The following is a 13,554-nucleotide window of genomic DNA, read 5'->3' as shown; positions in this document are numbered from 1 at the left end:
CCCCCATTATTTGTTAACACTAAAAGTTTAGAGTTCCCTTCAATTCCCCGGAAAGAACGATCCATGCTTATTCTATACTAACGATGATGTTTTACAGGGTTTATTATAGACGTTTTAACCAACGCTCTATCACTAAGATCTAAGTTTGTCTATGTATAACATATATGATCTAAGGATGTGTGGCTAGATTAATGATTAATCATTAGCCCAAGATTAATTTTGAGAAGTATGTAATGAACGTTATATACGTTGTTATTTGTACTTCATGATTGTGACACTAATCAGGGAGAGTAATTTCGTAGACATCAGGAGGGTCTACCTCACATGATGCTATCAAATGTAGATGTTGTGTTGTGTTTTTTTTTCCTTCGTTCAAGCTTTTGTTTTCACCCAAGAGGTTTTTATTTTGCTTGACAAGGTTTTTACTGAGGCAACGTTATGTGCACCATGCAACCTAGGCATGCGACACAAGGAGAGTGTTACAGAATTATTATCCTACTATTGTGTGTGTCTTAGCCTATTTATCTATCCTTATTAGTATAGATTACGCCTTAATGTAATAGATATGAATCTCTGATTCATCGGGATACTCTGTATGTAATGTCTATATATAGGCTCAATTATCAATCAATAAAGAGTTCGGTTATGATTTTTTATGTTGTTATTATTCTCGTTTCTATCATACTCAAACAGTAGTAAATATATAACAACGTATCCTCTCACCCTCCTCTGCAATCTCTCTTCTTTCTTGTCCCCTTCAGACTTAACGATCATGAGATTATCTACAACTTCTTGCACCCTAGGGCTCCCAGTACACATTCAATTTTACCAGGGTTCGTGGCGAAGATTATCTCCATTTTTTGTGCGCTTTTTAATCCCTTCAAACGACAAAAGGATTTGGTTTTGGCTACAGAGGAGGAAAATGTTACAACGGGGCAGCAAAAGATGACAGTGGAAGAAGATCCCGAGCCCGTTGGGGACTCTCTGATCAAAACGGAGGCGAAAATTTCGTCACATATGTTCGTTTACTGTCGCATCGCACAGACGACTGCCCCAACAAATCACAGAATCTAGCAATGGTTTGTGCCGTTTGCCTCAACCCGTCATGTGTAAATCAGAAAGAGCATGCTGAAAAGAAAATTGAAGTAACCAAATTCTGCTCTTCATGTTATACGCCTGATCACTGGACTCAAGACTGCGAGGAAGAGTATTTTCCGCATATGGAAATTTAGTGTTGATGAAGACAGATGATAGTTGCATGCATGAGTTGTAACTCTTGATCTTGGCCACCGGAGTCTAGCTACTTCACTATTGTAATTTTCCTATTTCAAACTTGCAATTGTTCATTTGTGGGTGGTTTCTTTTTCGATGGTCTTCAATGTGTACTCAAGTTATTTTTACTCGAATAAAGATTTTGTTGATGCAAGTCATGAGTTGCTACAAGAGAACTAGTGAAACTATTCTCATCTCATACACTGCATGTAAGAACTTCAAACTCCTGTTGGTTGGCCCTGCAATTGATAGGTAATGCTGGGAAATGAACCACCATGGTGCAGTGCCGAGCTCTTGAAACTTTGAGCAAGGCTGCAGATTACCATTGTATGCAGGTAGTCTTTGTTTTTCATGCTCGTTTCGCAGTTGTAGCTTAAGAAGGAAGACCATGGCAATTTGTTATAAATATTAAAAATTTGGGTACTGAATCAACAGATCCCTGAGGAGGCTTTTAGTTGAACACAGATCCTTATAAACATGTCTTATGTAAGCTAACTCCACTGCTCTGCTGCTTTTTATCTATTTTTGTCCTAAACAGTCAGTATAGAAGGTGTCTCAGTCTGTTTTAGTAGTAATAACACTAATAATAAGCAATAAATCCAATTATGTAGATTTTGTAGGGTGTATCTGATGAGTTCATGATCTAGGAGACTAGTGCAAAAGTTTCCTGCTCTCACTGGGAATCCAATAAACAGTGCAATGTATTATGTGTGATCTTCGGATCGGGAACGAGACTAATTTCCATCGTTGAGCTGTAGTTTGTTAAAAATACTACTTCTTTGTGACTACAATCAGACCCCGGCCCTTTATTGTTCTGTGTTTTTTTTCTGGATTCAGTTCATGACTGTAATAAGAGAGTACATTTTTCTTCTAGTATTCCTATATAACCAGCAAATTCCAAATCTAAATACGGAGCCTCAAGCTTTATAGTAATATTGAACTACAATCTGCAACACTGAAAATTCGAACAACTACTGTAATCAGCTCTGAATTTGAATAAGATTTTCAGCTGACAAAATTCTAGAAGGTAAACTTTTCACCCTCATCTTAATTCTCAACTGTTAAATCGAATCACAAAAGCACAACAATTCACAATATTTTCATTTTATGCATAATCTCAAGTTCATTCTGAAAATAACCTTATATCTGTTCCACATCGAACCTTGTTCAGATCTTCATATCCAAAACCAAAAAGGAATACATGTATACCCCCACCTACTAAATTAAGGCAGCATAAAGCTCCATATATATGAGTCTAATGAGATCAAATGTAGATACAGATATTGTACTTAATTTCTACTACTATTATTAGTATACCGCCGATATATAGCTCTCTCAGTCATGGAAAAGGGTTATTACTTCCTGGATTAAGTTACAACCTTAGCCGAAAATGTACTAGTTGGGGAAGAGGAACACTACCACGTTGGCTGATGATACTCATGTCGCTGCTCAGAATCGGAGTGTCCTCTCAAGCTCATATTATTATCCTTCCTTGTACCTCCATTGTTCTCTTTCCTCGCCTTCCTCTGCAATATGGTAAACTAATTAAACCACAGACAAGTTGCTCAAGAAAAACAAGTTTGCTTTGTAGTTGGTAATCACAGTAAGAGATGAGCAGCATAGGTAGTTACCAGTTGACATCTTCTTTGGTAGGTGAGTGTCCTAGAAACTGCAGTAGATTCATTGTGTTGGGCATCACCAGGCACTTCATTGAGGTTAATTTGAAGGGTCTTGCCGCTCTGGGAAAGGGAGGTAGTCTTCTTAATCCCAGACGGTGCTCGAGTAAATGCAGGAGGTAAAGAGGGTGGGACAGTCACATTGCATAATAGAGTAGATGTGTTGACCGGGCGTCTCTCTGCAAATGGCTTAATGAGGGAGCCTGAGCTTGAGCTTGGAGTGGGTTCATGTGGAGATTGAATAAGGACTAGGTCTAGTTGGGGGGCTGGTTTTGTGGAAGAGGTAACAGAGGGTGTGGTTGGGACTGCGGATGGGTCAATCTGGTGTTGAGACATAGACATGTTCATGTTTGGCCACAGAAATGTCCCCTGTGGCCTGCAGATCCTGAAGCCACTCCTCAGTCTCTCTAGCTTTGTTGCTCTGTCCTCTTTTATCCCTCTTTCATTGTCAGTCAGTTGTGGCACATCAGCTGCTTCTGAGTAGTACATAAGTGCTCCTGCTGGTGTTTCCATGGTTGATTTTAGTGCCATAATTTCTTCCTGCAAGTAATAACCTCGGTTCATCATTTTCATACATGACAGTTTCAGCATTATCAAACTCGAGGATTTGTAAAAATTTTGCACAAGTGCACAACTCAATTACTAGATGTAGAAAGTAACTTGGACGTGAAAACTAGACCCTATTGCGTCAAAATAACAGTAGATTTCTCTCAACTGCATTTAGAACAATTGTAAAGACTAAATGTAAACACACACTACGCAATTAAGAGAAAGTGCATACCTCCATTCCAGACAAAGTTTGAGAAACTCGCTGCATTTGTTCTTCTAACTTGGACTTTGTGATAGCCAGATGTGTATATTTGTCCTGCAAAGCACACTGCATCAATAACACTAAATCTAACATTGCATAAATAATAGCTGATCAATCATGAATCACACTATAATTTAATCGCTCCAAACATATAACTGATAACACTGTTTACCTTTAGCTGAGTAACTGAGCTGTAAGCTTGGTCCCAATCCGTACTTGTCGCCATAGAGTTTGAGGTGAAGGTCACCAAAGCTGAATCCTGCTCCGGCTGCCTGGATTCCTTCTCCCTCTTCTTCAAATTAGCTATTTCATCCCACAGCTCCTTAAACATCGTTGCACAAATCGGGTCTTGCTTGGGATCATCACCAGGCTTCCACCCCTGAGGTGGAGTCCAATAAGGGTCTTGAACCCCAGCCTCCTTCCTTATCTTAACCAAGTCAGCATTCTCAAGCCAATACTCCATTGCTCCATCAGAGTTGTGCCGCCTCCGAAACCTCTCAGCCCCACCTGGTGCCACTCTCCCTGCCATATGCTTCAGCAAATGGTCCAGCAAACCCGTGTCGCCGATGGACTTCCGCGCCTCATTTCTCAGAACCGCCCTCTTCACTGGCTTCCCAGCAGTAGCCCCTCTTTCCTTCAGCACCTTCAACATGCTCTCCTCAGCCAATTTGTACCTGTACCAATCCAAATCCAATCACACATTTAACCATTTTCAACAAACCAAATCCTCAAAACACAGTAAATTTAACTAACTCATAGACATTAACCAACGAAAATTTACAGTTCATAGTTTCATACCTCCCAGCAGACCATCTAGTCACATTAGCTTTCACCATTCTCTTCTCACTATTGCACACCACGATTTGCTTGCTCTGTTCTTCACGTCTGGGCCTTTTCGGCTTCTTCTGGGCCTTAACCGGCTGCGTCCTTCTCTCACTCCTCCGATCCTTCTCCTCTTCTTCATCTTCTTCTTCTTCCACCTCCTCCTCATTCTCACTCTTCTCTTCAGAGCTCGCCGGAACCTGAACCGGAGTCGGACTGACGAACCGAACGCGCTTTCTCGTCCCCCACTGGACCAAACCGCTGAAACTAATCTCCGGCCTCGCCTTCTTCACCGGACTCCTCACAAGACTCTGACACCGCGTAACCACCGCCCAAAAACTCCACACCTTCCTCCTCTCCGCTACTTCCTCCGCCGTCACCCGCCGATACAAAACCTCCGCCGCCGCCTCCGGCTCCAAATAGTGCTTCTCGTCCATCGCCGGAAGCTGATTCTTTACAACACGCCCGTTCTCGCTCAGAAAAGCTTGCAGAGAATCAATGCTCGGAAACCTCACCGAGACTTTGTACAGCGCCTTCTTGCTCACCTTTAACAACAACAACAACAAAAAAGCACTACAAGATTAAGCAAAAGCCAAATTTCAACTGGAAACAAGAAGAAGGTGATGAATAGTACCATGACGATTCGGGTGGACTTGAGAAGCTCCGGAGCTTGGGGAGGAAGCTTGGAGTGGTCGAGCTCATAGAAGCAGCCAACTCCTATGTGCTCTATAGCCTCTGCAGAAAAAAACCACAAGAAGTTTCAAAATCGCTTTTAGCAAAAGTCGTAATCAGATTTTCGGAAAAGCAGAATCAGGAAAAAGAAGATGAAGAAGAAAACGTCGTCGTTTACCTAGGGATGAACAAACGGCGAGAGTTTGCAGAGTGCTTTCGCTGCTGCCGCATTCTGCATTTTGCTTCTGCAGCATGTACTTCTTCATCTTCTTCTGGCGAACAAGTGACGCAGATACACGTGAAACCAAAAGAGGCAGTGAGTCACAGAGGTGTGAGGTTATTATAGCTCGGAGGGAGGTTGGGGGGGAATTTTTTTATCGTTCTTTTTTGAGATGTGGGGCCCTCTTTGAAATCGCTCCGGGGTTTCTGTTGTGATGGTGGTTATGCATGAAGGAGCATGATTCTGAGCCACGCGCGTTGGGGTCAGCGCGTAGGGGACAGAGCATTCAAGGCTCCCTTGTACTGCTTCACCAACGCCGTCTGATCCTCGGATGATTGATCATGAGCCGTCCAATTTGCTTTTTAACCAAAATTACTGGGAGAGGAAGTGAACGAATGAAAGCCCGGAATGGGAAATGGTTTTGGAAAACTGGGGATGGGAAGGGTGTTTCAGTAATTTGGGGTGCGGCTCGTGGGGGTTGGGGCGTTAAATTCTCGGGGTTTTGTGGTGAGAGCGCAAGGGATTGGCTTCTCACGTGACGTTCGAGGGTGCTCCCTTGTTGAAGACATTTAGTAACTTTTTTATTTCCATCTTTACCCCCACTGCCTGAAGTTTCATGATGTTGTAGTGCCGACTGTAGCGGACATTGTGCCAAGGTTGCTAGTTGCTAGATGAGCCCGAACGTTACATAAACATTTGTAACATAATCTCCCATGCGATAGGTTTTCACTATTACCAAAAACAAAAGCGATAGATTTTCACATGCACGTGAAACTTTATTTTACCTTATGCCTATTATGGGGTTAACCTTGTGTTGACATTTGAATGCGTAAGCTAGATACCAATCATTTATTGACGTCTAAATTGAAACGATAAAAATCTTGACGTTTAGCTCATTATATTGAACTCTAATATGAAATTCGTAAAATATTAGTAGATGACATAAATTCTATATTGGGTAAAAAATCATCAACCTTATTCATTTTCACTATCTATTTTCAAGGAAAATTCTATAATACAACGTAGCCTTGTATTGCAGTCTATTTATTGTGTGAAAAAAAGTCAGTCAAAAAATTAATCTCAAAATGTAATAAGGACTATAAGACTGGAAGTTTGGAGTTGAATGATGAGGATGTTGATCTGGTAGACAAATCCTATTTCCAAATGTCTATTGATATTCACTCTACCATGAAGAGGTAAACTCAATATGAAAAATCTACACTTGAGTGATTTCTTCATCTCCTTGGCTAAGTAGTAACTATTTGGACACGACAAGATCAAACCTTGGGGTTAGCCTAAGTTGAGGGAAACAGAGAAAGAAACTTAGCATTATTATGCCCAAACAAGAGTTTAATCCCGTGGAATGTAATCTCCAAACGAAAAACAATTACCTTGATCTTTGAACATTAGTCTCATGCTCTTGAAGTTATCATGCTAACACGTTAAAAGCCAATGTCACCGTGATCAAATTGCAGTGGTTAATTCTCATATAATTGTAGACGATATACAATTAGAATTGTCGTTTCAAAATGTGTTCGTACGGGTTTAGATTAGTGGCCAAATATCAATTACATGAATGGATATCAAGGTAATTGTAGAATGACCAAAGAGCAAGGCAAAATTCCAATCGAGTAATCATATACTTGGTGATTTTCAATTAATTTAAGTAATAATCACAAAAAAAGAATGTAGATTTGAAAAACTGCTAGCCTACCCTAATTGGAATTTCAGACAAGCTTGACTGACATAGCGAAGTGAAAATGTACACTCTAATGAAGCTCTTCGCAAGGGCTTCCAGCTCTAGTGAAAATTCAAGCTGGGTGTGGATTTGAACAGCCTCTGAAACTTCATAGTTTTCAAATCTCTGCTGCTGATCTCCTAACTTACTTAATGAGCTACGATCTGTCGATGTCAAGATGATCATCGACTGAATGCTGAGACAGATGAACTCTTACAAACTGACCGGCAATCCATAGTTATGGAATGTCCTGATTTTCCCATCCCATCCAGCAGTTACAATGACAAGCCCCCATGTATCTGATTTCGTCAAGTGGTTGTGAGCTTTATTGTCGTGGGAATGGCGTTGATGGTCTTCGTGTTGCCAGTGATTATCTTTATCCCCTTCAACTGGTAAATCCCAATGAGGAAGGTTCTCCTCTGGCCAAGTTGCAGAACCCCTGCAGGGTCCATCCAGGAAAAACCAATTCCCAAGCAAAAAGCGTTCTGAATCTCTACTGCTCGGAGTAGCCTCTAGTCTGCCTTGTGTTTGTGAACAATATCGTGGACTAGCATCTTCTAATTTCTTCTGTTCTGTTCCCATGCCTGACCAAGGGATTGCGACAGACACGCCTTCACAATAGAAATGTTCGCAGGATCGAACTGATTTGGTTTGCTTGGATGATGGAAGACAAGAGCTGTCATAGTCCCATAAATAAATGTGTGAGTCCTCTCCAACTGAGATAATACGTTTCCCACTCGATGTGAAAGATGCTGACATTTGACTTCCCGACTTTTGAAGACCTGTTACATTCAGTAAGATCAACTGGTTCATGATGAAAGCTTTATTAATTGCAGACAAATCCAGATAAGGTGTAAGCAAAACCGAGTATAGATTTAATCAAACTAGTTCTGGTTCACTGTATGTATCATAATACTGTGATTCAGGTCATCATACCATTAGTAACAAGATGATTAATTAACAAGCAATTGAAATCAGGGCACTCAGATAGATAAGTAGATGCTAAGTTAAGGTAAAATTACAGCTGTAATGGAGCAAGACATATCATTTGCAATTACCAAAAATTGTGATTAAGTATTGCAGATGCATCGTATGTATAAGATGCCTGGTGCTTAGGCTACAGAGAATGAAAAACCAACTCCAAAAATCAAGAATTCTGATCATCGGTATCACACTACTTAAAAACAAAAAATATATATACACACCGAGAAAGCTCAACAGGGTGGTCAGCCATTAGATCCAAAGTGTTATGCTTCTGAATCCACAAAAGAATAACGAGTATGAACATCAAGATCAACCTCTCTACTTTTCTAGTTCTAGAGTGGATCTAATTTTACCACTTTCAAAGCTGAGAAAGTAGTCTAAAATGTTACAGTTACAATTTAGATTGACATAAATCATTCAGTAATTGGACAGTATCACATGTCAATATCCCGTAATATGAACTGAAAGTCATCAATTAAGATTAGTAAACAACTATCCAAGCAATCAGTCAAATCAGAAAACACCTTTTAGCAAAGCCTCTCAAATCAAAAGTGCTAAATTCAACATGGCGTACAGGTTGTTGTGTAACAAGTTAATACATGTAAGGCAGAGACTGGAATAACACAGAAACCAAAGATAATAGACTTTCATGATCAGAAGGTTCTTTACCTCTGTATTTCTTAACGAGATCTACCCCATCGAACACACGGACTTTTGAGTCTTCTGATGTTATCATAACTCTTCGTGGGTTTTCCTGGGAAAACTGTGAAAAAAGAAATAAGACCTATCATGTTAATAATTGATATAAATTTTATCTTACAGCAAAAGTACAAATAGAGAGAGATAACATGGAATAGCTGTGGACTAGAAAGAGCCTCCTGTGAATACCTGAATGCCAGTGATTTTGTTGCTGGAGGTCTTCCTTCTAGAACGAATATGAATCTGTGCAACAAGCTGAAGTGCTTCTTTTGCTGTTCAAAAACAAATCAGTTCAGGCATGTTCCTCAAAATTGAATACAATAAAACTATCACAATTCAAAGGTTTATGCACCTGATTCTTCATAGAAGCGGCAAGTGCCAGCAAGGGAACCAACTGCAAAACCCTGCTTGCAAGAAAACAATTTCTAGAATTAACTTTATAAAGGAGATGATGTCTGAATTCATTAATATAATAGCATTGTAATGTCAAGGAATGGCTAGTCAAATACAAAGAACCCTACCTTCCCATCTGGTTGATAACAAATAGCTGTTATAACATCTCGCACATCAGCCCAGTCAACAACTCGCATCTCAGAAAGTCCCCAAACCCGAACCTTTCCATCTATGGATCCACTAATGAAGTAATTGTCATCAAGAGGATTGAACTGAACGCATGTCACTGTTCACATATAGAAAGTGGCAAAATTAGATATCCAAATATATAACATAAAATTTGAGGATCACACAATTTTATGATATGAGACAACCAGAGTTAATAAAGGAAATCTTTACCATAGTCTTTGTGATGGAAAACATTTAGGCACTGACTGCAACCAACTTCCCACAGTCGAACAGTTTTATCCATAGACGAAGAAATGAGATGCTGCAGCAGAACATATATACATATTTACATCAGTTACAAACTAAACTAAAAAAGATCTGTGATATAAAGCAGTCAAATTAAACAAGGTAAGTTTCAGTAACTCACGTTTGAATTTGACCAAGCCAGGTCTAATACATCACAGGTGTGGCCGAAAAACTCTTGGAGCGGTGACTCTTCAATTCGAAAACTATTGTCAGGAAAAATAACTCGACATCCGGACTTGATTTTTTTAAGTTTTCTATCTAAATTGCCTTGAGCCATCAGGTAATTAGAGGCATCTGATGTAACACGCCAAATGCGTACAACCCCATCCTCACCACCAGTTGCAAGGTATTGACCATCAGGACTAAACTTCATGGTCCAAATATACCCATTGTGAGCCTGAATTTCTTGCCCGGTGCAAAGTGCAGCAAACTCCATGTACCTCTTACTATTATGTTTAACCATCATTTTGTTTTCTTTGGATACTTCAGTATCAGGTTTTGATACCTCTGAGAAAACTTTATCTCGTCTCCTCTTGCCCTTGTTTATAAATTGTTTCCACCAACTTCTCTTCTTCTTACGGCTTTGCTTTGCACTCTCGCATTCTTCCTCAGTAGCCTCAGTATCTCTTTTAAAACAAGTTTCCCTCTGAGAACAATCACTACCGGAAGTAGAAACTTGTACTGACTCCAGAATTGATACTAAATTTGACTTGTCCTGCAGGCCTCTGTCAAATTCTTCATACATGAAATTTGCTTGATTCTCTCCACCCCTGCTTTCAAAACCCGAATATTCCTCAATGTGAGTAGATGAGGAGCTGCAAGAGCTTGAGGCATCTCCACTACGCTCCGAAAACCTCTCCAATCCCATCATCTCCAATGAGGTGGCTACCTCCCTTTCCACCTCCACAGAACCAAACATTGCAGAACCAGATTCAGCTAAACCCATCTGCCGTAGAAAACTGTCTCGTCGTTCCTTCACACTGGGCGGCTCATTCACCCAAATCTCATACTCCAACTCCAACTCCAGCTCCTCTTCTACTACCACTGACTCTTCAGATGACAAATACTCTGCGGAATCAAAGAACAAATCCTTCTCACCTTCATCAGCACTCAGCATGTCTTGAACTTGAGACCAATATTCCACATCAAAAACCACCACCCTAACTCTCCCTCCAGTCCTCCACCCAAATCAAAAGAAACTACTCAGCACAGATCATTACAGACCCTTTAATACCCACAAAGCCCACAATTCACGGACCGAGTTTCGCTCCTAAACTATGCAAAATCAATGAGCCATCCTTCCACATTTCACACTCCGCATCCAGTACTCAACTGAAAATAAAATATCCAAAGCAAATAAGCACGGTTATGTACGAGGAACCAACTCCAAAATAAGAAGAATGCCAACCGTTTTCCGCATGTTCCAAAACACTATACAATATACAATCCCCCCAAACTACTAAACCAAATAAACTAACACTATAACAATAAGCATATCAAACCCGAAACCCGGAAATGGAAGAATAATCAAATGCACCAAACAGAAACCAAAGCTTAAAGGTTCGAAGGCTATACCTCGGTTTAAAACCCAAGCAAACACGATACATATTCAACAATATCCACCGACCCACCTATGATCGTGGCAATGTCGTACTCGTTTTCAAAGGTCAGCTTCACACCTTTGAGCCTATACAACTCAAACCCAATACAGGCCTCTCCAAATGCTATGAATCAAACCCAAATAACCACACAAGTCCACAACCAGTGAGGGATCGGCACAGCACAGCACAGCTCGGCTTTGAAAGAGAGAATGGCGGAGGAAGGAAAGGTGTGGAAGATACAAGATAGAAAGAGGAGAAGCCTCGAGATCTGATGTGGAGGCGCACGAGCGACAAGCACAAGGAACAAGAACCAGAGGGCTCTAGTAGTGTTTGTGCTGCTGCTGCAACCAAACTACTCTAGAAACTAGTGCTCTGCTCTTGCTCTGCTCTCTCTCTCTCTCTCTCTGGCATATTATGTGTTTGTTCTCTCTCAATAATTATACCCCAACCAACAATCTCTGCGGCAACAATGGAGAATTGTTAAAGTTATGGAGCTGCAATTAATACCAGTGTGCGGGACAATAAGCCCTTCATGAAAATAAAACACCAAAAACTGAGCTCAAGATCACATTTTGGACAAGACCCAGATGAAGAAACGCCATGAAAACACAACCCAATGAACCAAACAATGAAACTCCCCAAACCCAACTGAGAGAAAGAAAAAAAAAGGGAATTATCAAAACGGCAAAAACGACCGGAATTTTGTGTAATAATTTTCGATAATTGTCTCCGTGATATGAGTACCATAATCGGAATATTAATTAATGGGATTTGAACAGTGCAGTTGGGGCTGTCCCCCTCTGTAACTTTTGGCATGCTTTTCTAATTCCAAAAGAAAACAGCATGAGCATTAATGGAGATTTACAAGTAACATAAAGATGGAAAACGAACCAGACAGCCTGTTTGAATTGGAGTTGGAGAGGAGCCGCTGTGAAATTAGTACACTAGTACTAGAAGTAGCCACAACCCACCCCCCCCCCCCCCCCCCCAACTACTACTGGTACACAACCCATTTAAGTTTAACACCACCCCTCTCTACAACTCTAAACTCTAAAACTGCAACTTCTGCTTCTGCCTAAACAAGAAGAAAGTGAAGCCTAGCCTTCTCCTAGCTATGGCCACTAGAGAAAGCGATTACTCGAAACACTAAAGAGGGCCTATCACTGACAGGTGTCTACCGTGCACCCATCACCACCACCCTCGTGGTTATTTTCCTCCCCGAATTTCTCAGACCATTTTTATTGGGTTTGTGTATGTTTTTATGTCTCTTGTGCCACAAACGGCATTAAAGATTGAAGCTTTGGTTGTTATGGTTTCTGGGTTTTTGATTTTATGAGCAAATTTTCCGGTCTTTTTGGGTGAATCAGAATGAATGATCCAAAAAAAAATGAGAAGGGTTTTCAGATTTGGGATCCATTGATCTCATCAGTTATTTTGGACTTGCATTACGTATGTGTGTATGCAGGTATCATATACATGGAGGACTGAGAAAAACAGAGGACGAGTCCTTTCTCTGTTTCCATTTCCAATCAACTGGAGCTTTCAGCTTCCCTCAGATTCTCTAAAACCCAATCCCAATTTGCTATTTCTGTTTTGGCGTGTCAGTTTAGGGATTGTCTCGCTGTGGTGACTTCTCTATGAATCAAGTACCAAAATAAGAAACTCACGTGAAGTGAATTAATCATTACAAATGTATAAGCTTTTCTAAGGGATTTGCAGTGGTGTAGGCGCCAATAATGTTCATCGAGACATACAAGAGCCAACACGTATATGATGAATATGGCGGGATACTGGGATACTAGAAACACAAGGCCAATAAGCAACCATTAACGGATTAACCAAAGAAAAAGAGAGGTTTTATGTGCATGTTCTATGTCTACCAAACTTTGGTATTATATGTTTTGGAAGGTTCCAAAACCCGCAATCACTATCTTGCGACTTGATGGGATATGTTTGTGAGTTGATGTGATGTTTTTACATATTTCATGTGATTTTTCGACATATAACATGAGATAGAACCGTTATAGTGGAGCGGGCATACATGTCATATGACCGTGACACAATTGCCTCACTAATTAAAATTTCCTTTTATATCATAAACTCTCAAATGTATATATCATTCACATCCCACTAAGTAATCGAACCTGTTATGTGAATCGCCACTTTACTTAAATATCTTTTCAATAATAGAG

General features: G+C 40.4%; 2 protein-coding genes across 2 annotated transcripts; both read right to left on the bottom strand.

Annotated features, from left to right (window-relative positions):
* Positions 1–2,687: 2,687 nt before the first annotated feature.
* Positions 2,688–5,519, bottom strand: LOC126802572 (protein DYAD-like). The gene is made up of 7 exons (XM_050530215.1): positions 5,432–5,519; positions 5,216–5,316; positions 4,558–5,126; positions 3,932–4,433; positions 3,730–3,813; positions 2,904–3,488; positions 2,688–2,798 (listed from the first exon to the last, which is right to left on the bottom strand). The coding sequence occupies exons 1-7, from the start codon at positions 5,517–5,519 to the stop codon at positions 2,688–2,690; spliced, it is 2,040 nt and encodes a 679-aa protein (XP_050386172.1).
* A 1,692-nt stretch (positions 5,520–7,211) lies between these two features.
* On the bottom strand, positions 7,212–11,054 carry LOC126794888 (uncharacterized). Its single transcript, XM_050521686.1, has 7 exons — positions 9,883–11,054; positions 9,687–9,777; positions 9,416–9,573; positions 9,247–9,298; positions 9,084–9,166; positions 8,865–8,958; positions 7,212–7,993 (listed from the first exon to the last, which is right to left on the bottom strand). Exons 1-7 carry the CDS (start codon positions 10,876–10,878, stop codon positions 7,425–7,427), a joined length of 2,043 nt encoding a protein of 680 aa, XP_050377643.1. The 5' UTR covers positions 10,879–11,054; the 3' UTR covers positions 7,212–7,424.
* Positions 11,055–13,554: the final 2,500 nt, after the last annotated feature.

The sequence above is a fragment of the Argentina anserina genome, chromosome 1, assembly GCF_933775445.1.
Source record: "Argentina anserina chromosome 1, drPotAnse1.1, whole genome shotgun sequence".
Taxonomy (NCBI): Eukaryota; Viridiplantae; Streptophyta; class Magnoliopsida; order Rosales; family Rosaceae; genus Argentina; species Argentina anserina.
This window is presented reverse-complemented; position numbering and strand designations above follow the sequence as displayed.

Coding starts and splice junctions, on each gene's coding strand:
- LOC126802572 (XM_050530215.1), bottom strand. CDS start 5,519: ATGAAGAAGTACATGCTGCAGAAGCAAAATGCAGAATGCGGCAGCAGC. Junction 5,127..5,215: donor AGTCCACCCGAATCGTCATG/GTACTATTCATC, acceptor TTGTTGTTAAAG/GTGAGCAAGAAGGCGCTGTA. Junction 4,434..4,557: donor ACTAGATGGTCTGCTGGGAG/GTATGAAACTAT, acceptor GGATTGGTACAG/GTACAAATTGGCTGAGGAGA.
- LOC126794888 (XM_050521686.1), bottom strand. CDS start 10,878: ATGCTGAGTGCTGATGAAGGTGAGAAGGATTTGTTCTTTGATTCCGCA. Junction 9,299..9,415: donor GTTATCAACCAGATGGGAAG/GTAGGGTTCTTT, acceptor TCTTGCAAGCAG/GGTTTTGCAGTTGGTTCCCT. Junction 8,959..9,083: donor ACAAAATCACTGGCATTCAG/GTATTCACAGGA, acceptor CTTTTTTCACAG/TTTTCCCAGGAAAACCCACG.